Source organism: Saccopteryx leptura, chromosome 2 (assembly GCF_036850995.1).
Source record: "Saccopteryx leptura isolate mSacLep1 chromosome 2, mSacLep1_pri_phased_curated, whole genome shotgun sequence".
Classification (NCBI taxonomy): domain Eukaryota; kingdom Metazoa; phylum Chordata; class Mammalia; order Chiroptera; family Emballonuridae; genus Saccopteryx; species Saccopteryx leptura.
The window spans coordinates 364,242,638-364,265,531 of NC_089504.1; the positions used below are offsets into that span (position 1 = coordinate 364,242,638).

At 42.4% G+C, this 22,894-nt stretch overlaps 1 protein-coding gene across 22 annotated transcripts in view; it reads left to right on the forward strand.

The window, feature by feature from the left end:
* NCOR1 (nuclear receptor corepressor 1) overlaps positions 1–22,894 on the forward strand; it is a 123,208-nt gene that overhangs the window by 18,090 nt on the left and 82,224 nt on the right. For 14 of the 22 annotated variants that reach the window (XM_066364929.1, XM_066364928.1, XM_066364930.1 and 11 more), the window contains exons 2-9: positions 243–420; positions 1,278–1,402; positions 7,347–7,539; positions 8,837–9,019; positions 14,681–14,794; positions 21,868–21,924; positions 22,439–22,491; positions 22,815–22,841. In XM_066364929.1, the coding sequence (XP_066221026.1) occupies positions 313–420; positions 1,278–1,402; positions 7,347–7,539; positions 8,837–9,019; positions 14,681–14,794; positions 21,868–21,924; positions 22,439–22,491; positions 22,815–22,841 (860 nt within the window). In that variant the 5' untranslated portion in view covers positions 243–312. The remainder of the gene's footprint in view (positions 1–242; positions 421–1,277; positions 1,403–7,346; positions 7,540–8,836; positions 9,020–14,680; positions 14,795–21,867; positions 21,925–22,438; positions 22,492–22,814; positions 22,842–22,894) is intronic. The other 8 variants (XM_066364935.1, XM_066364949.1, XM_066364936.1 and 5 more) reach the window with 1 other exon arrangement.

Sequence of the window (22,894 nt, forward strand, 5' to 3'; positions counted from 1 at the left end):
GGCGTGCCAGGTGGATCCCGGTGGGGCGCATGCGGGAGTCTGTCTGACTGTCTCTCCCTGTTTCCAGCTTCAGAAAAATGAAAAAAAAAAAAAAAAATGTCAGTAACTTCTATTATATTAAGTAAACACATGAGAGAAAACTTTTACTGGTAGTTGTGGTTTTATGAAGTTATAGTTATAATTTATTAGAAGTACACCTGGTGCTTTAGTTCTTATCAGTTCTTTTTTCCCATTCTGTTTAGGTGGTTTCCTAGAAACATGATTATTTGTTGGACTTGATCTCACAGCCTAGTGAGGACTTCTTTACTTATAATGTCAAGTTCAGGTTATCCTCCCAACCAAGGAGCATTCAGCGCAGAGCAAAGTCGCTACCCCTCCCACTCTGTCCAGTACACCTTTCCCGGCACCCGGCACCAGCAGGTAAGGAGCACCTTCTCTGCAGATGGCACATGTGTGTTCTTTTTTCCTTGACTTCTCTTATTACATTTGTTGGTCAGAAACTACATGTTATATTGTTACATATATATTTACTGGCAAGAGCCATTCTCAAAGGAGAGCCAAAGGTTGGGGATTAATTTGTCTTCTTCCTGTGGCTTTATGACAGATTTCTAACAGAGTGACCATGCAGGATTTTGTTGTGCGTTTGTTGTATCTGATTGTCGGGTTTGTTGTTAGAAGAATATCAGTTACCTAGAGTTTCTAGGTTAAGACCTAGGTTTATGCTCCAAGTTTTGGTTGAGTATTAAGCTGGCCGGATAACTTGGCCTCTTTTGAGTATAGCCAGGAAACAAACATAAAATTCCTCAACTAGGTATGATGGAAGAACTATTTCTCTTAACTAGCAGGTTGATTCTCTGGACTTTTCTTTCTTCCTTTGTAAATTTAGTACCTTGATTTAACTATAGGGCTTCTGTGACCCAGCTTTCTGATTTTGAATTTAAGATTGTCATGCTTTTTTAAGATTTCATATTGAACACATGAGTTTGAGATCTTACCACATAGATAATATAAATTGGAAATTATTGTTATAGTTGTTAGAAGAATGAATCAAAATCGAACACAAAATTTAATTTGAATTCTTTGGAATGGCATATAACTAAAATGTGAATTGTTTTAGGTTTATGGGAAAGAATTTCTAAGTAAAGGTCAAAGTCATCATTGCTGTTTTTTCCATACTTAGTGGCCTGTCATGGCCCTTATGCATTTACAGTTGGTCTAACTTCATGATGTTTTTCACTTTTTGATTAATAATCAATTTGTGGTTATCTTCATACTAGGAGTTTGCAGTCCCTGATTACCGCTCTTCTCATCTTGAAGTCAGCCAAGCGTCCCAGCTCCTGCAGCAGCAGCAGCTCCGCAGACGGCCTTCCTTGCTCTCAGAGTTTCACCCAGGTTCTGACAGGTAATGGGGGTTCTTTTATGTTTCTCTCTGGAACTGAACTTGTGAAGTGTGTGTACTTCACAAGTGGGTCATTTTTCTTTATTTTTGCATTTTATAACTTTATTGACCAATCTGTGACTTTATAGTTTGAATTTCGGGCTCGTTTATCTTTTAGAGTAGTTGTAATAGTAAGCAGACTCTTAAAACTTGTCCCCCGAGTTCAGACTTAGTGCTGTGTAATGGGGAAGGCAGGTGGACCTGTGTCTGACTCCTTGGTCAGCGGTGGCCTTGATCACAATATACATACAAACTGGTGTTCTCAATTGAGACTGCATATTAGGACTGCCTGGGAGGTTTTAAAACTTGATGCCCAAGTTCCATTTCACAATACAGGTGACCCATGAACAACGGGGGTTTGAACTGGGCAGGTTCATTGATACATGGGTTTTGTTTTCAGTTGACACTCAGAGTTCAGTTGGCCTGCATTGGTCAGATCCCAGCTGTTTGAGGGACAAGTGGCTGTTAGGATTCTGCATCTGTGGAGGGCCGGCTTAAGTTAGAGTGGATTTTCTACTCTGTGGGGTTGGTACCCTAATCTCTGCATTGTTCAAGGGCCAGCTGTAATTAAATCAGTCTCCGAGTTTGGGCCCAGGTTTTTGTTTATGTCTAAGGTTTCTCAGCTCTTTCTCATTTGCAGCCAGGATTGCAAAATCACTGACTTAAGCTCTTCGTTTTCTCACCTGTAAAAATGAGGATGGTAATGGCCTGTCCTCAAAGAATAGTAAATATTTGATCAGATAATACTGGTTCTTTACATGTTAGGTACCCACTTTCCCTGGTATTCTTACCGCCTCTGCCATCTTTGACTCCATTTTAACTTTTTTAAAAAAGATTTTATTTATTGACTTTTTAGAGAGAGCGAGTGAGAGACAAAGGGGAGTGGGGAGTATCAGAAAGCACCAACTCATAGTAGTTGCCTCTCATGTATGCCTTGACCGTGCAAGTTTGGAGTTTCAAGCCAGTGACCTCAGCATTCGGGTCAGCACACTCTGTCCTTTGTGCCACCATAAGTACACAACTAAATGGAACAACTAAGTGAAACAATGAGTTGGTGCCTCTCTCTTCCCCTTCCTCCTTTTCTCTCTCAAATCAATGGAAAATTTTTTTTTTTAAAGATTTTTATTTATTTTTATTCATTATAGAGAGAGGGGAGAGAGAGAGAGAGAGAGAGAGAGAGAGAGAGAGAGAGAAGGGAGGAGCAGAAAGCATCAGCTCCCATATGTGCCTTGACCAGGCAAGCCCAGGGTTTTGAACCGGCAACCTCAGTGTTTCCAGGTTGACACTTTATCCACTGCGCCACTACAGGTCAGGCGAAAATTTTTAAAAAATTAAAAAGATATGTTTACTATTTAGACTGTCAGGTGATAAAATATTTGAAATTATTTGGTCATATTTAAAATTATTTTATATACTTCTTGGGGAAGGTTGTAGAGAGAATTCAGATCACTTTCCCCTCAGTATTTAGTAATGATAAAAATGCAGTTTTTAAAAAAGGGCTAACAATGCACCTTCATAAAGAAGGAAAGGCGTGCAGCCACTGCCGTGAGCTCAGAACCGTGCACTGCAGGAAGGAATTAGAAGAGTCTTACATCACTCAAAGAAGCAATGTTGAAAGAAAGAGGGTCAGTAAAATCCTAGGATTTTTAATGAATTCTCTTTATTTTTATTTATTATTATTTTAAAGATTTTTTTTATTGGTTATAAAGAGAGGGGAGAGAGGCCCTGGCCGGTTGGCTCGGTGGTAGAGTGTCAGCCTGGCGTGCAGAAGTCCCGGGTTCGATTCCCGGCCAGGGCACACAGGAGAGGCGCCCATCTGCTTCTCCACCCCTCCCCCTCTCCTTTCTCTCTGTCTCTCTCTTCCCCTCCCGCAGCGAGGCTCCATTGGAGCAAAGATGGCCCGGGCGCTGGGGATGGCTCCTTGGCCTCTGCCCCAGGCGCTAGAGTGGCTCTGGTCGCAACAGAGCGACGCCCCGGAGGGGCAGAGCATCACCCCCTGGTGGGCAGAGTATCGCCCCCTGGTGGGCGTGCCGGGTGGATCCCAGTTGGGCGCATGCGGGAGTCTGTCTGACTGTCCCCGTTTCCAGCTTCAGAAAAAAGAAAAGAGGGGAGAGAGAGAAAGGGAGCAGAGGGGTCAGGAGAGGGGTCAGCGTCACCTCGTAGTAGTTGCTTCCTCTGTGTGCCCTGACTGGGCAAGTCCAGGGTTTCAACTGGCGGCCTCAGCATTCCAGGTCGTCCCTTTATCTACTGCGCCACCGTATATCAGGCTCACGCGTACTCTTTAATTTGAGAAACTGGAAGTGTGGGCGGTGATGGTCCTGGGTCTGCTTGGGAATCCTCATATACCATCCCCTGGGAAGGACCATCATAGTGCATTGTTTTCCAAATCAGTGAGCCAAAACTCAGGACTGGTTTACATCAGCTGGTAGAGGGGGCCAGGATTCTTAGCAAAGTCTGTGACAGCCTCCACCAAAGGTCCCCTCGCTTTACCCCGTTGTCCTGTTTCCTCGAGCTGTAGGAAAGTGTCTGGAAAGCCACACTCAGCCCTCCGGGTGTGGACAGACACCTGCCAGGCAGAGGGGGCTGAGCAGGGAGAGCCCATGCCAACTCCTCCGCACCGAAGAGGAAGTCTGAGTGGGGCTGCTCACGGTTACCTGCCTGTAGGGCCGGAGGCTGCGGGCTGCCTCGAGCAGGGCACACATGTTCCTGGAAGGAAAATCGGTGACCAGTACAGTGTGCTCAAAACAAGAGCTTTGTACGTGAGAAGAGAAAATGCATAACATGCCGTGTGAATGCTATGCACTGTGGAAGAACTTAATAAGTCTTAAACACAAAAGAGCCAAATTAGATAGAATGAAAGATTGGGCATCCCAGTGCCCATCACTATAAATTCAACATATGAAATGAGGCAAGCCTGACCAGTGGTAGTGCAGTGGATAGAGTGTTGACCTGGGATGCTCAGGTCCTAGGTTCGAAATCCTGAGGTTGCTGGCTTGAGTGTGGGCTCATTGGCTTGAGTGCCGGGTCACCAGCTTGAGCACTGGGTTGCTGGCTTGAGTGTAGGATTATCAATATGATCCCGTGGTCACTGGCTCAAGCCCAAAGGTCACTGGCTTGAAGCCCAAGGTCGCTGGCTTGAGCAAGGGGTCACTCGCTTGGCTATAGCACTCCCCCCTGCCAAGGCACATATGAGAAAGCAATCAATAAACAACTAAAGTTCCACAACTATGAGTTGATGCTTCTCATTTCCCTCTTCTCCTATTTGTCCCTTCCCCCAGCCCCTGCTAAACAAAATAGAAAAAGAAGTTGATAAATATGGAGGACAAATTAAAATCATCCAATGTATTATAAGAACATGTGTTTCTTAGGTGGAGAACTTGGTAAAGGAAAGAAAATATATTCAAAATTAAACAATCTCTTTTTTTCCTGAAGAAGTGAAAGAAGTATACTCTGTAGATTGATAGGACATACTCTTACCCATCTCCAGGAAAAATTTGCACAGAATTACCAATATTAAGACATCCTGGTAAGTTGCAAAGTTCAAGGATAAGTAAAATAATCAGGTATCCAGCAAGCAAAATAAAGTTTTGACAAGGGGAGAAAACAGTCTGGCCTCAAACTTCATAGTGACAGAAGATAGTAGACCAATAGCTACAGAGTTCTCAGAAAAAGAAACAGATTCAAGAAAATTATGCCAGGCATGTTTAAGAAGAAAGGCAGGAAACATTCTTAGACATGAAAGCATTGAACATCTGAAAACCTCTTAGAGAATTTCTAGTAGGTGATGGAACCCAGTGACATGAAGAATGGATGCCAAGACCCATAGAAGTCAAGTCTGTATGAGACACCTGAATGAGCTATGCTTTCCTAACAGATGTACATAGTAAATCCTGACAAGATAACAATACTATAACTACCTAACTAAAGGTATGGCGGTACTAGGAGAATGTATAAAGGTATGAATTTGGAAAATGGCTGGAGTGATTTGATGCCTCTAAAATGGGTATCTTAAGTTAAATAGACTTCTATGTTTTTAATGGTTTTTATCATTTTTTCCTTACCCCTTAGCAGGATTTTTTTTTTTTTTTACAGAGACAGAGAGTCAGAGAGAGGGCTAGATAGGGACAGACAGAAAGGAATGGAGAGAGATGAGAAGCATCAATCATCGGTTTCTCATTGTGACACCTTAGTTCATTGATTGCTTTCTCATATGTGCCTTGACTGTGGGCCTTCAGCAGACCAAGTAACTCTTTGCTCAAGCCAGCGACCTTGGGTGCAAGCAGGTGAGCTTTGCTCAAACCAGATGAGCCTGCGCTCAAGCTGGCGACCTTGGGGTCTGAAACCTGGGTCCTCCATGTCCCGGTCCGACGCTCTATCCACTGCGCCACCGCCTGGTCAAGCTTAGCAGGAATTTTTTTAGGAACCAGTTTTCTTGTGGTAAAGGAACATGTGTCTGATATGTAGCAGCAATTCCTTCCACTTTAAGCTTTGTTACATTTTATTTTTTCTATACAAAAGTAAACCAAAACCCTTAAAAAATACTGTGTTTCTTTGTTTTATTTTTGCCGTGCATTTGTCCCTCCATATGTAAAAATAAGCGATGTGTGGGAATGGTATTCATGTAATTTTAGCTTTGTTTCTTTTTCTTTTTTTTTAAAGTGAGAAGAGGGAAGATAGTGAGACAGACTCTTGCATGTACCCTGAGCAGGATCCACTGGCAAACCCCCTTTTGGGGCTGGTGCTTGAATCAGCCAAGCTATTTTTAGCACCTGAGGCTGATGCTTGGACCACCTGAGCTATCCTCAGCACCCAGGCTAATGCCCACCAGTCAAGCCTACTGGCTGCGGGTGGGGGAGAGGGAGGAGAAGAGAAGCAGATGGTCACTTCTCTTGTGTGCCCTGACTGGGAATCAAACCTGTGATGTCCATACCTTGGGCCAATGCTTTATCTACTGAGCCACCAGCCAGGGCCTCATATTTTTTATAATAATAACAATAATTTTATAGATGAGGAAATTGAGGTTTAGAGATGTTTAATGGGTTCCAGAGTTACACAGCTTAAGTATATGCCAGACCCGAGACTTGAACACAACAATTCTAAAGTGTAACGTCATGTGCCGTGCACTGTACCACCCTGCCTCTCAAGGGAGGTCAGTTTATGTAAAGAATGTGGAAGTTCAGAATCTCTGAAGTTGATTGTTTTACAACTATCAATTCTGGTTTCCCCTGTGGAGAATCGTGTGAGCCAGCAGAAGGCTGTTAGGATATGACTGAGGGGAGAGCTTGTCCTGGAAGCCAACAGATGGAAGCTTCAGGCAGCACAAAATGGAGCAGATGGGTCAGCACGTGTCTAAGATATCTTTCTGTTTTCAGTGTCGGGAGGTCATTGCTGACTGAGTGCCTGGTGAGCTCTTGGAATAAAGTATCTTCAAAGCAATGTTGAGTTTCCTCTCGAGAATTTTTTTTAAGTCTTCATGATACCTCACAACTCAAGTCATTTGTCCATGTATCAATTACTCGACTTTTTTTCCTGCTTGTTTTTATTATTGGCTGCAAATGGTGGTGTTCTAGTCTAGATTATACTGAATTGAGCAATTGTATCATAGGTTTAAAAAGTCTATTTTATAGCTATCTTTCAACAACTTTCAATTTTCTGCAAACTGAAACCTGTGTGACATCCTGTACCTTTACCACTAGCCGTCCCACCTGTCCTGAAGGACAGTGTTCTGTGAGGGTTCCTAGTCTCACAGTGCCGCGTAGTGACATGTAGGCTCCCCTGGGGTGGGGGAGGAGGCGGGGCTCACTGTGCGCCAAAGTAAGCACAGCTTTTCCATTGATTTCACAGTCCAGCCAGGAAGGTGTACATTGCCGAAACATTTTTAAATGCTTGTTTTCTTGGTGTGTCGTAGGCCTCAGGAAAGGAGACCCGGATATGAGCAGTTCCACCAGGGCCCGTCCCCAGGGGACCATGACTCCCTGGAGTCGAAGCGGCCGCGTCTGGAGCAGGTATCTGACTCCCACTTCCAGCGGGTCAGCGCCGCGGTCTTGCCTCTGGTGCACATGCTGCCAGAAGGCTTGAGGACCTCTGCAGATGCTAAGAAGGTAAATATTGGTTCTCCTGCCCTGTGGGATTGTTGGTCTCGAATGTTTGTTTAGTTGGTGATCAGGCACCGGGCCTGAAAGGAAGTCTAGTTAGCGCCGGTCTCTAAGTGTTAGTGCTCTGGGAAAGTAAAGACTTTGTTAAATAAAACTCAGAACCACAGACTCACTGTTTCAGACTTCTGAAGTCAGCTCTTTTGACTTTTTGGTATATGAAAGCGCTCTGAGGACTGTTGCGAGAAAATACTGCTATTGAATAACTCATATCTTTTGTACTGGCTTTGCTGGGCTGTAAAATGAGGACGGGGCACTCAAGACACCATAATTTTATTAACTTAAAGTTAAATTTTAAGTTATCCTGTGAAATTCACTTGCAATTTGTTAACTTGATACATGAAAGAAGACACATTTTTGGTAAGGTTCGGCTGTGCTTTTTATCAGGAAACATTTTTCCCCTAAACTATTTTTAAAATACGTATTTTAGGAAACTTGCAAATACAAAGGAAAAAGTTACCTGTAATTTTGTATCTTGGAGATACCAACATTTTTAAAAAATGTTTATTTTATTATTATTTTTTTAGAGAGAGGGACAGACAGGGACAGACAAGCAGGCAGGGAGAGAGATGAGAAGCATCAAGTCTTCGTTGCGACACCTTAGTTGTTCATTGATTGCTTTCTCATATGTGCCTTGATGGGGGGGGGGCAGAGGGGGCTCCAACTGAGCCAGTGACCCTTTGCTCAAGCCAGTGACCACGGGGTCCTGTCTCGGATCCCGCACTCAGGTTGGTGTCCCCATGCTCACACTTGATGAGTTTACGTTTCAGACCTGGGTCCTCAGCATCCCAGGCTGACACTATCCACTACGCCACGACCTGGTCAGGCTATTTTATGTTTAAATTATTGTTGTAATTTACTGTTGACCTGTTTCAAGTGTCCCACTTAATATAACAACCCCCCACATCATGCCCCCATGTCCCATGCAGAGTCTTTTCCATTCTCCTCACACCCCCTTTGCCCTTTCCCATACCTCCATGTCCCTTTTCCTCTGGCTACTGCCACCCTGTCTTCTGTATCTGGTGAGCCTGCACTCAAGCCAGTGAGCCCATGCTTAAGCCAGCGACCTCGGGGTTTTGAACCTGGCTCATCAGTGTCCCAGGCCGACACTCTATCCATTGCGCTACTGCCTGGTCAGGCCATTGGTTGATATTTTAAAATTGACTTTTTCAGTTAAGATTGTCTTGATACTAATATTGGCTATTAGTGAGTAGTAAGTTGTTACTCTTGATTTTCTTCTCTAAAGGATCCAGCATTTGGAGGCAAACATGAAGCTCCATCCTCTCCAATCTCTGGGCAACCATGTGGAGATGATCAAAATGCTTCACCTTCAAAACTTTCCAAGGAAGAGTTAATTCAGAGTATGGACCGTGTGGATCGAGAAATTGCCAAAGTTGAGCAGCAGGTCCTTAAACTGAAAAAGAAGCAAGTAAGTGTTTCATTTTACTGCTTAATTTATTCTAAGACTGAATGTCTTCTTAAAGAAGGTAATGTTGAATTTTCCATTCATTTCAACTCTATTCTTTGATTCTGTGACTTCCCTTTATTTTCTTGGTGTGACAGAGAGAGGGACAGATATGGACAGATAGACAGGAAGGGAGAGAGATGAGAAGCATCAATTCTTTGTTGCAGCTCCTTGGTGGTTCATTGATTGCTTTCTCATATGTGCCTTGACGGGGGAAGGGGGGTTCCAGCTGAACCAGTGACCCTTTGCTTAAGCCAGCGACCTTTGGGCTCAAACCAGTGACTTGGGGTCATGTCTATGATCCCCTGCTCAAGCTAGTGACCCCTCACTCAAGCTGATGAGTGTGCTCTCAAGCCAGCAACCTCAGGTCCTCCGCGTCCCAGTCTGTCGCTCTATCTACTGTACCACCGCCTGGTCAAGCCTGTGACTTGCTTTTTTATTTTTATTTTTTGCTTTTTCCTTAGTTTCATCCGTTAATTTCATCTGTTGTATTGTTTGATTGTATGCTAATAGATAGCAAACCTTGTTCCATCTATGTATTTTTGATCTAATTCGATGAGTTATTTCTAATTTGTTGCTGTGATGTATATTTTGGTTCACATGTAAACCGATTTTGTAGGGCATGTGCTCAGGAACGACGTTGCTTGGCCAGAGAGTGCCTCTGAGTATACTACTCCTGGATACCAAGTTTGCTAAAATTGTAGTACCATTTTACATTCTCACTGCTAGCATGTACAAGTTACATTTTGTGTATAACCTTGCCTTCATTGGATAATTTTCTTCAGTTGGATGTGAAACAGTTCTCACTGTGGTTTTAGTTTGCATTTCCCTCGTCAGAAATGAGATAGAGCTTATTTTCATTGTTTATCGTTTATTTGTGTTCCTTCTGGGGATTTTTTGGACCATTTTCTTATTTCCTAAAGTCTCTTGTCATTTGTGTATAGCAGATAACTTCTATTTTGTGTCTTGTCATCTTGTGTTTCTTTTTTGTGGAGTTGGGGGAAGATTTTTTTCTTGAGATAAAAAAATTCACAAACCATAGTAGTGACCCTTTTATTTTTTTAAATTTATTAACACTGTGACTGGGGATTGAACCCATAGCCTTGGCACATTGAGACAACGCTCCAACTGAGCCACCTGGCCAGGGCAGTAGTGACCCTTTAAAAGTGTACAATTCAGTGGCTTTTAAGGTAGTCATAAAGTTGTGCAACTATCACCGCTGTATAATTTCAGAACATTTTTATCATTTTGAAAAATAACCAGATATCTATTAGCAAGTACTTTCTGTAACCCCCCTACCCCCCGAAAATGAATACTCTGTTTTGGTCTCTATGGATTTATGTATTTTGTCCATTTCAGATGAACAAACTCATCTGATACGTGCCATTCTGTGTCTGGTTTCTTTCATTGAGCATGTTGTCAATATTTATCCATGCTGTCTTGTATCTGTACTTCATTTCTTGTTTTTCTTTTTCTTGATTGATTTTAGAGAGGCAGCAAGAGGGAGGGAGATAGAGAGAGGGAAGCATTCATTAGTTCCACTTAGTTGTGCATTTGTTGGTTGCAACCCGTATGTACCTTGACTGGGGTTTGAACCTGCGACCTTGGGGTCAATGCTTGAGCTAACTGGCTGTGACAGCACTTTTTTTTGTGGCTGAATGAAATTGTATTGCACAGATATACTATTTTTTATTTGTTCACTAGTTGATGGACATTTGGGTGTGTCTACTTTTGGGCTGTTATGAATAATGCCGCCATAACTTTCATGTATATTTTGTTTTGAGATCTTAGGAGTTGAGATTGCTTTACATCCTGGGAGGGGCATGGGTGGGGGGGTGGGTCAGGAAAGGGGATTGCTATTTAAATAGAAGATATCATTGTGGATGTTGGTAGTCCTCACTTTATTTTTCTCTTTTTTCCCTTTCTCCCCATTTTGGGCTCTGTTTACCAGGGCCTTTCAATGTGTTTTTTTTCTTGATTTGCTTGAATTTTTAAATTTAATGTCATCTACAGCTCTTTTTGGTGTTTCAATAGATTTTCCTGTTTTCTGAGTGTTTTTCATTCTGGTTTGATGATTGTGATCCTTTGGCTGCAGTTATCTTGTATAGATTTATGAACTGGAGCTGTTTCTTTAGCCACCTCCTCGTTACATTCGTCATGATCTTCATAATTAAGTTCCTTTTCTCTGGGGACTTGCTGTCACTTCTAGGGGCAGATCACTTTCCAGCTGCGTGTGGGAATTTCCCAACCTGTCTTCATCTTCCTCCACAGCTGGTCCATTCATGTGAGCAGGCCCTGGGCCCGGGGAGACCACGGGGGGGGGGGGGTATTTCAGAGCCCCCAAGGGAAACATTGGCTGTATGGATGGTGTCAGTTACCAGTGTTACTTAAATTGGACTGTCTTCATAATTCATTGCCTTTTCTTCAACAATCTGCAGTTCATCCTTTGCACCAACCTCTACACTGACCATTTTTAAAGATAACTGATGCTCATTTTCATCTTATCCACTTGAGAGTGACAGTCTCCATTGATCTTTAGTTCACAACTGAAAAGATAGTTCTGGGAGATCCCTAAGGGGCTCATGTCCATGTCTGTTGAATCTTCTTTATATATAAATGGCTTTCACATTTTTATTTGGGAGCCAGAAATTTCACTTTAGCCAAAAAAAAAACAAAAAAAAGTTTAAACTGTAGAATAACTTAACAGTTTTGAAAAGTAGGAAGTGCTAAGGTAAAAAATGTGTAGCCTTAGTAAATAGAATAGTGAGATTCCCGTGCATGGAAAGCAAAAGGAATCACCTAGAAATGTTAGCAATGGAAAGAAACACGTTGGGGATTTATTTTATTTAAGTAATGAGTTTAATTGGTTAATGTGGGGTGGTGGTGCCCTCTTAGGTAAGGGAGGAGGAGGGTGGAGTTAAAGGATTACTGTTCTAGACAATAGCTGCTCAGACGGAGTCACACCAAGGCCAAAAGTTAATTATGATGAAGTCGAATTTATTTTATCATTTATTACTTGTCCTCTTGGTGTCCTATTTAAGAAACTGTTGTGTAATCCAGGGTTACCAAGATTTATATCTTTGGTTTCTTCTTTTTGTAGGTACAAACTTTATTTTCCATGTATGATTAACATTTTCCTGTCTAAAACTCTCTGTTTGCCCTTTTTCTGTATTTCCCTTTTTACGCCTCCCGTTGTTTGACCCATTCATTTTCTCTGTGTTCAGCTTCTTGGCTTCTCATGTTTCTCAGCTGTTTGAACAGAGCACCCGAGAACGTGCTCCCTTTCGTCACCGTCCTGTCTTCTCCCTGGCCTTCCATGACCACCCACTCCTTTCGGTAGGAGAGGACCTGTTGCGGGTCCTGTGGCAGGCAGTTCCTTCAGCTTCTCTGTGTCTGGAAATGCCTCTTTTTTCTATATAGATCATTGTGCTGGATATATTACTCTTTTTTGTGTGTGTGACAGAGAGAGAGACAGTGACAGAGAGGGACAGATAGGGACAGACAGGAAAGGAGAGAGATGAGAAGCATCAGTTATTTGTTGCAACTCCTTAGTTGTTCATTGATTTCTTTCTCATATGTGCCTTGACCAAGGAGCTACAGCAGATTGAGTGACCCCTTGTTCAAGCCAGTGACCATGGGGGTCATGTCTATGATCCCACTCTCAAGCTGGTGAGCCCGCGCTCAAGCCAGTGACGTCGGGGTTTTGAACCTGGTTCCTCTGTGTCCTCTCTATCCACTGCACCACTGCCTATTCAGGATGGATATATTATTCTTGTGTGGTGGTTTCTTTCAATAATTTGAATATTTTTTAAAACTTTATTTTTTTCTTTTTCCAAGTGAGAGGAGGGGAACTAGAGAGACAGATTTCCGCATGCACCCCCAACCGGGATCCACCTGGCAGCTCCTGTCTGGGGCCAATGCTCTGCCCATTTTGGGTCATACTTGCAACCTAGCTATATTTAACGCCTGGGCAGAGGCTCCGTGGAGCTGTCCTCAGCACCCAGGGCCAGTGCGCTCGAACCAATTGAGCCATGGCTGTGGTAGGGGAAGAGAGAGAAGTGTGTGCATCATGCCAGCAGGAGAGAGAAAGAGAGAGAGAGAGAGAAGGGGGAGGTGGAGGGGTGGAGAAGCAAATGGTCACTTCTTCTGTGTGTCCTGATCAGGAATCAAACCAAAGACATCCACATGCCAGGCCTATTCTCTACCACTCAGTCAGCTGGCTAGGGCAATCGTTGGAATATTTGCACTCTTTCTCAGCTTTTAGGGTTTCTGTGATGTCTGACAATAATTTAGTGGGGTTTCTTTTAGAGGCTACCTTTAAAGGTTACTATCTTTTCTCTGGCTGCATTGAGAATTTTTCTTTTGTCATTAATTTTTGAGAGATTTAATATATGCCCTGGAGAAGGCCTTTTTGGGTTGAGATAATTAGGTGTTAGCTTTTTGGAATCATGGATCCATAGGTTTGGAAGTTTCATTGATTGATTGTTTGAATAGGCTCTCTGTTCCTTTTACCTCTCTTCTCCTTCCGGTAGACCCATTATTTTTACGTTACTCTTTCTAATGCAGTCAGTTCTCATAGAAGTCTTTCATTTATCTTTTGGCTATCTATTATCTCTCCCTCCTGAGTCATTTCTTGATTTCTAGCTTCAGCGTAACTAATTATTTTCTTTGTCTGGCCTCCCCTATGTCCTGGGCTCTGGTTCATTCTTCATTGCATATATTGAGTTCTTTGGCTCCAGAATTTGGTTCTTTTCTGTCATTTCAATCTCTTTGATGAAGTGCTGCTTTTGTCGTTGATTTTATTTCTGAGCTCAGTGAATTACTTTTCTGGTTTTTCTTGTATCTCCTTGATTTTTCCCAGAATTGTAATCTTGAATTCTCTGTCATTTAAATCGGTCTTTCCTATCTTCAAGTTTATTTTCTGAAGATTTTTCATTTTCTTTCCTAACTCCCTTTTTACTTTGGTTATTCATTGTACTTGATGGGTTATTTCTCCTCTTGGGCATTTGTGGGAATGAAATCTCCTGTTTTTTCTTTAAAATTTTTTTTAGAAGTTTTGAATCTTCACTGTTCAGTGAATTGATAAGTAGGCCTTCCTTTCATTTTCTAGTGGGTGGTACTGAAGGGCAAATGTCTATTTTCTCTTACCTGCACTGCTGGGCTTCTGAGATCAGTGTGGCAGTGCCGCCTCAGCCGTGGAAACTCCCGCGTTGCCCACGGTAACGGGTGTCTCCTTTATGGCCCAGTCCTGGGCCACCTTGGTCTTGGGCCAGCAGCCCTGTGGTGGGAAGTGGTGGTCTGTGGGTCTCCTGGCCTGCGTGTTCCTGACGCTGTCTTCCTGTGGTCAAGGGCGCTGGCAGGGCCGCTCTGTCTGAATGACCCAGCTCTTTCTCTGGTCTCTGCAGCGATGGGGGCTGGTTTGTGCGTCTGCTGTTTAGTCATTAGTTCAGAGAAATCTGACTGGATGTGTTAGAGCTCTTGGGTCTATCAGACCCTAGTAGGTTAAGTGATCACCCCGTGGAATCAGCACAGCATTGCTCAGTAGCATGTGTTAACTCAGGTGATTACTTACTGGTGGGGGTGACATGCAGCAGATGCCTGACTCTTCCTGTCTGGGTCTCTTAGCAACAGCTCGAAGAAGAAGCAGCGAAACCTCCTGAGCCCGAGAAGCCTGTGTCCCCTCCTCCTGTGGAACAGAAACACCGCAGCATCGTCCAGATCATCTATGATGAGAACCGGGTAAGCGCTTGTCCAGACACATCTAGTGGTACGAGCCTTTGTGACCATCTGTGCTTCTCTCAGGCATCAGTGTGTCCACAGTGGTGTGAGTTATATTAGAGCTTGGTTTCTGTTATAATTTTTAATGTTCTTAAACTTTGAAGCTTGGTGTTTTCTCTTTAAGATTGAAGAAAAATTGACAGTTGTCTTAACTTGTTTAACATTTTATTTACATGTTATATTGTATAAATATTACTTAACGCAGGTATAGTTTTATCAGCTGAGTCTCCTATTACGTAAATACTGGCAAACAGGTTTGTACCAAATAATACAAAACAATTGTTCTATAGTTTTTCACTTTATAAGGGACATTGAATGCCCAATTGTAGCATTGTAGTTGAGGTGGGCCATTGGATGTGGAAATGACTTTCATTATCAGCTTCATAATTCATATCTGGGCTATGATATGAATCTTTGTTATAGATTTTTAGACCATTGACCTTTAGGTAGACTTTGCTTTTTTCGGTTTATTAAAATAAAATTTTTTATATTCATAATTACCGTATTTTTCGCTGCATAAGACTCACCTGACCATAAGACACACCTAGGGTTTTAAGGAGGAAAATTAGAAAAAAAATATTTTGAACCAAATGATGTGTTAGAATATTTAATAAAATACGGTAAAAGTATCCATGGCTTTAGGAAAGCCAGACCTCAATTCTGTGAATAATTTTGTAACATCAGAGTTAGTGTTTGGCCAGAATCCAGCCCAGGAACTAGGAGTTCAGAGGAAACCGACACTCTCCAGTGGAGCCGTTTAGCAGTGGACTTGCAGAAGTGCACAGTGCAGCATGAGGGGCGTGTTTGCCCTGCTCGGGAGCGAGAGGCTTGTTAGGTGAAGGTGGTCACAAGGTAGAAGTTGGGATTGTTGTTTCAGTTTGCTTCTTTGTAGTGAGTGGAGCAGTAGATCTTACAGGCAACCTGTCCTAAAGGAAATTGACCTTAAGAAAAGCAGCTATGAATTAGTCATTAAACATTTACAGAAATGATCTTGGACTCATATATACATGCTTGTGTCTGTATGGATAGCTGAAGGACGTCAGATACGTGAGATAACCGGACATGTCGTGGCAGGTAATGTGGGCAATTAATATTATTTTCTCGACTGAGTTCAAAATGAGTTCAGTTTATTGAGTGAATAGAGGCATGTCCATAAGGAGGTCGAGCCAGTGAGGGTCAAGGGCAGTAGGACTTGCTCATGGCACACCTGGAGGGCAGTGCTCTGTGGTCATGCTGAGTGTGGCCTGACTCCACAGTACTCCCGTGTTTAAGAGAAGACGAACGTGGAGTTTTATATGAAATTTCCTGCTTTTTAAAAAGATACACTGTGGAACAATAAAAATACCTTGGTGGGTTCATAGGCTTCAGGGCCAGTTTGTGACCTCAGGGATAAAGTAAATAGGGATTAGAGATGGTAATAGTGGCAAAGAATCTTATAAAATAAAATCCTGAATTCTTTCGTAGTATATCTTCAAATAAATTGAATTCAGTGATACTTATTAGTTGATTGGATCTTTTTTTTTTTAAAAAACAGGGAGTTCAGAATCAAAGCAATCAGACTCACTGTTTTAACTCAGCAAGAGATTCCTTTTTTTTTTTTTTTTTTGTATTTTTCTGAAGCTGGAAACGGGGAGAGACAGTCAGACTCCCGCATGCGCCCGACCGGGATCCACCCGGCACGCCCACCAAGGGCGAAGCTCTGCCCACCAGGGGGCGATGCTCTGCCCCTCCGGGGCGTCGCTCTGTTGCGACCAGAGCCACTCTAGCACCTGGGACAGAGGCCAAGGAGCCATCCCCAGCGCCCGGGCCATCTTTGCTCCAGTGGAGCCTTGGCTGCGGGAGGGGAAGAGAGAGACAGAGAGGAAGGAGGGGGTGGGGATGGAGAAGCAAATGGGCGCTTCTCCTGTGTGCCCTGGCCGGGAATCGAACCCGGGTCCCCCGCACGCCAGGTCAATGCTCTACCGCTGAGCCAACCGGCCAGGGCCATGGATTTCTTTATGAGCCTTGCCTCACAAGCCTAGTGCACAGTTTGAACATTAATAAATTCTGTGGTTGTCTGACCCGGATGTGAGGGCTGAAACCAACTGAATTAGCTCTGATATAGAATTTAATCTGTGTTTGCTTCTTGTGAGTATATTCATTCATTAGTGTAGTAGATGTTTCTTGGTGCCATCAACAAAATGGAAAACTTGGAGACGTCTCTTCCGTTTTAGAATTCACACATGCAGTTTGCAGTGCGGTCTGTGAGGAATAGATGACCAGGTTTGAAGTCTGTGTTACTGTTAGAATTACACTGAGGGTGATTCTCAGCTCACAGTATTGTAGGAATCATCTTTTTGCAATCACTGTCTTTGTGCGCCCTGCTAGCAGCCATCCGTTGTGTTGGCACCTGTGTGGCTGTGGACTTGGAGCGAGGTTCCTGGACGAGGTGAGGGAGCAGCCCTCGCTCTCACTCCTCACTCCTCTCTTCTCACTCCTCAGCGCCCTCTCTGCCTCGCCCTGCTGCCTCTTGAGGGTCTCCACAGCTTCTCGGGCTTTCTTTGATGGCTTTGCTCTGACACCATGGGCAAGGAGGGAGCGGGTGTACCTTTTGTGCCTTGTTTGACAGCAGTTGGTTCTGGTTAGGAGTTAAGCTAAATGTGGCTTAAGAGCTAGTGGCCATTATCTTGTGTAAGACATCTTTTATTTAGAAAGTTAGTGGGAGGAAGAAATCTCCCCGCAGATGACTGTTAACTTTAAAATTAGCTTCCTGAGAAATTGCCTTCCATCATATTTAAACTTCAGACTAAGATTTATTTAGTCTCTAAACAGACTTTTATCCTGTACTGTTTTTAAAAAGTTTAATTTCTGTTACTCTTCCCGGTTTTGAGTTCCAAAATATTTATAAGTGCTCTAATTTCAGAATTATAAGACATGTATCAGTAGAAGACCAGGATGAAGTGGAATGTAGTTTTAAAAATCATCTTGTTTATATATGTATATTTGTGTGTATATGTGTGATGGAGACACAGAGAGGGACAGATAGGGACAGACAGGAAGGGAGAGAGATGAGAAGCATCAATTTTTTGTTGTGGCACATTAGTTCATTGATTGCTTTCTCATATGTGCCTTGACCAGGGGGCTACAGCAGACCAAGTGACCCCTTGCTCAAGCCAGTGACCTTGGGTTCAAGCTGGTGAGCCTTGCTCGAACCAGATGAGCCCGTGCTTAGGCTGTTGACCCAGGGTTTTGAACTGGGTCCTCTGCGTCCCAGTTTGATGCTCTATCCACTGTTTCACCACCTGGTCAGGCTTGTCTATATTTTGATTAAATGATTTGCAAGTTAATGTGACAGCAGAAGAAAGAAGGAGATTGACAGTAGAGGTGTCCTTAGTGTCAACAACCTCTGCTCACCTGGGCAGGTGTCCTAGGAATGATCTATTTTGCTTTTTTTTTGCCACTGTAGATTTAGCTAATCAGTGAAGAGCATCAGTCCTACCTCCTAAATATTGGTCTGATTAGTTGCTTATCTTCCTTTTTTGGCAGTACCTTAATTTGAGCCCTTATCTCTCACATATTTAGTTTCCTTCCTTCAGTCTCTTCTAAGTCATCCTTTGTATGAGTCCCATGATGTGATTCTTCAAATAAAACTTTTTTTTTTAAGTGAAAGAAGGGCAGAGAGAGACTCCCACATGTGCCCAGAATGGGATCTACCCTGCAACCCCCACCTGGGGCTGATGCTTGAATCCACCAAGCTGTTTTCTTCAGTGCCTGAGGCTCATGTCCTCAGTGCCAGGGGCAGTGTTCACACCGAGCCACTGGCTGTGGGAGACGAGGAAGCAGAGGGAGAGGGTGGGGGAGAAGCAGGTGGTTGCTTTCCCGTGTGTGCCCTGACTGCGGATTGAACCTGGATATCCATATGCCGGGCTGATGCTCTGTCCACTGAGCCCCTCGGCAGGGGCCCAAATAAAACCTTTTGATGATATCCCACTTTCTGCAGAACAGTCCAAACTTTTTTTTATAAATATTAGTGATTACACGTCTTCCTGGCCCTTGGCCAAATATATACTTCTTTCTTTAGTGATGTCCTGTCAGAACAAGTTCTGAGTGTTCCTCTGAAGTTGTTAGTATCTTTGCCCCATAATGTTGCCTCTACCTTCAGGTGTTTTTGTGTCTTGTCATTTTCACCTGTCTCTTGTCTGTTGATTGCACTTGTACTTCAGGACCTCGCTCAAGTGTTATTTTCTCTGTGAAGAACCTTCAAGACCCTTCTCTTCCTGGCTCACTAAAGGCAGTCTTATTCATTGTTACTTGGGGTCCAGCAAGTGCCCAGAACATACTCGGTGTATATTTGAAGAATTATTTCTGTTTCTAGACTTAGAATAAAAATTATAATATGGAAATGTGAGGGTTTAAAATGAAAATATTTTTCTGCCAAGCTATTGATAGGTTAATCTGTTCTTAGCAATTAAGCCAACATGAAGTTAAGTACTTAATAAAATTTTGCAAAGCTTATATCTTGAGGTCTGCAAACACCTGAAGTACTAGCCTTTGATATATATGAATTATATATAATTACATATAATAATATATTTATTATATATAAGAAATATATAATTATACATAATTATTAATATAATAATTAGCTCTGAAAAGGTAAGTGCCTTTACATAATATACAGTAAATATTTGCTGTAAGATAATTTTTCTTTCTTGTTTCTCAGTATTATTTATGAACAGTTCCACTTAGCCTGCTTGTTCTTGGTATAGACTCTAATAGAGAGTGCTTTGTGAAAGCAGATTTAAAAACTGGTAAGTGTCGGGTCTAGAGAGAGTAATTTGCAGGTGCTAGATATTTCCAAATTTATCATCTATAATGATATTTGTGTGTTATTTAATATATGCCTTTGAATTTTTGTTATAATTACATTTTGGCTTCTTGAGATGAATAGTTGCCTTGGAGCAGCTTTTCTCAGCCAGAGACTATGTATTTTGATTGTCATAACTTGGCTGAGGGGTGGACGCTGCTGACATCTGGGGAGAGGCCAGGGATGCTGCCAGATGTTTTACAGTACATAGGGCAGTCCCCGCAACGAGGAAGTATCTGGCCCAAAATGTTAATAGTACCAAGGTCAACAAACCCTGCCTTAAAACTAGCTATGGAAATAAGATTTGCTCTGCCAATTTAATGGGTATATTTATACCATTGTTTTTGACATTTTTGATACATATTTTTTTCATCTGAATAATTAATTGCCTTTTAAGTTTCTTGGAGTTTGGAAAGTGCATTACAGTACTACTTAAGCTTTATTTATTTTTTTAAAGAAATTTTTCTTAAGTTGGAAACGGGGAGGTAGTCAGACAGACTCCCGCATGCACCCGACCGGGATCCACCCGGCATGCCCACCAGGGGGCGATGCTCTGCCCATCTGGGGTGTTGCTCTACAACAATCAGAGCCATTCCAGCGCCTGAGGCAGAGGCCACAGAGTCATCCTCAGCGCCTGGGCAAACTTTGCTCCAATGGAGCCTTGGCTGCAGGAGGGGAAGAGAGAGACAGAGAGGAAGGAGAGGGGTATGGGTGGAGAAGCAGATGGGCGCCTCTCCTGTGTGCCCTGGTTGGGAATCGAACCCGGGACTCCCGCACGCCAGGCTGACGCTCTACTACTGAGCTAACCAGCCAGGGCCTACTTCCTAAGCTTTTTAACATGTTCTTTTCGCATTCTATATACTGTATGATAAATAGGTATTTGACTGATTGTGATTGATAACTGAGATGACAGGGTGAATACTTATTTTAAGAGAGCGTCTTTCTTTACTCTTGGAAAATAATACTGATTAATACCCATTTCCATTTGTACGTCACATAAGAAGCCTTGAAAAGTTTCCTGCCAAATGCAGTGGGCTCTGCCGCGGGCCTGAGCCGTTGTTACTAGGGAGACTGGTGGGGGAACCAGGGGTCTGAGAACCATGAGCCGTTTATTTGCTAGTCATATAATTCTAGTTTAAATATCTTCAATGTTGAATTTTGTTAAATTTCATTTGTCTTTTAAAAGGATTTCTGTTAGCACTTATTTTACTTTTGAAAATAGCACATAAAATATATATAATTCAACATTTATTTACTACTTACTGAACACTTGAGTAAATCAGCCTAGTAGTTTCCTCTATTGTTCAGGTTATTAGGAAAGTTTTCTTGTAACTAGAAAGTAAGCTAAATTATAAGCTGTTCTTCAAAGAGATCTGTTTGGCTTATCACAGTAAAAACTGACAACTTTATGGTATTTTATGTATTTTAATTTCATTAAAGACATTGTGAAAGGGAGTACAGTATTTAGAATGTTTGAGAGGTTATTTCTAATTGCGGATTTCTGTTCCCTCTCTAATACGTGTTTGCTTTTAAGAATTTACCAATTCTGCCCTGGCCGGTTGGCTCAGCGGTAGAGCGTCGGCCTAGCGTGCGGAGGACCCGGGTTCGATTCCCGGCCAGGGCACACAGGAGAAGCACCCATTTGCTTCTCCACCCCTCCACCGCGCTTTCCTCTCTGTCTCTCTCTTCCCCTCCCGCAGCCAAGGCTCCATTGGAGCAAAGATGGCCCGGGTGCTGGGGATGGCTCTGTGGCCTCTGCCTCAGGCGCTAGAGTGGCTCTGGTCGCAACATGGCGATGCCCAGGATGGGCAGAGCATCGCCCCCTGGTGGGCAGAGCGTCGCCCCATGGTGGGCGTGCCAGGTGGATCCCGGTCGGGCACATGCGGGAGTCTGTCTGACTGTCTCTCCCTGTTTCCAGCTTCAGAAAAAAAGAAAAAAAAAAAAGAAAAAAAAAAGAATTTACCAATTCTTTATGTAGCGCTTTCAGTACAGATGTTAAGCCTTGACTGAATTTGGCGAGGAAACTATAAAAATAGAAATAATATTTTAGGCTATCATGAAAGAAGAATATTTGGAAATAAGGATAAGTTTACCTATAGCCTGGTCTTTAGGTAAATATTATTAAATTGGTAGTGATTTTGCACTTAGGTAATGTAATTTTTAATTATGCAATATAATGTCTTTGTAGAAAAAAGCAGAAGAAGCTCATAAAATATTTGAAGGTCTGGGGCCAAAAGTTGAACTGGTAAGAAGTTTTTTTGTTTTTAGTGCTTTTTGTAGTAGTTTTTCATGGGGTAAGATGGACTGCGATCTGTTTATTTTGGGGTGAGAGGAATGTAGCTGGGCAGTGAGTTTGTGATACAGTTTAAAATAATGGTGCATGAACTCGGCTACCTTGGAAGAAGCATTGTCCTAAGCTGTCATTCAGTTACTCCAGGGGGGAAGAAGGAGGACGGACAGAACTAGCTCTTTGAATCATTCTGTTAGCATGATGATGGTGCTTAATCTTTTTTGTCTTTAAAATTTTAAACCTCTAAATGAATGGATTTTTTATAAGATAAAATGGATTTATAAATCTTCTTATAGAAGTGGAATTATTAGGAAAGTTATTCAGGTAACCCAAAAATATGGAAGTTTTGATAGGGCATACATTGTATAGACTCATTAGTACTTTATTTAGGCTTACAGTAAAGTATAACTTCTTTCTTTGTGGACCTGTGTACAACATTTTATATGTATATATTTGATTTATTTTATAGCCACTCTATAACCAGCCATCAGATACCAAGGTGTACCATGAGAACATCAAGACGTAAGTATTTGTTGTCTCTGGAGTTCTTCAGTTAAAGACCATTATTCTATAAAGAGATTGTTTTCATGTTATCTGCTGACATATTATAATATAGCGTTGGTATAGTTTAGATTTGTGTAATTTGCTGTCGTGTTACTATATGTTATCTTCCTCTGGCTTCTTGGGGGTTGGGGTAACAACTTTGAGTTTCCGAGGCCAAAAATGAAATAAATTATTGCATAAAACTAGCTGGTTTTATGATCTGCTAGTAAAAAGATACTTAACATTGAAATGGCTTACCTTGAGGCTTGAATATTTTGCCTCCTGTTTTGTCTTTTTTTCAGTGGAGTCCCTGCAAGGCGCATGATGAAGTAAGATAATGAAGCTTTTTCATTTAAGACTAGTGATGACACCGTCCCCCACC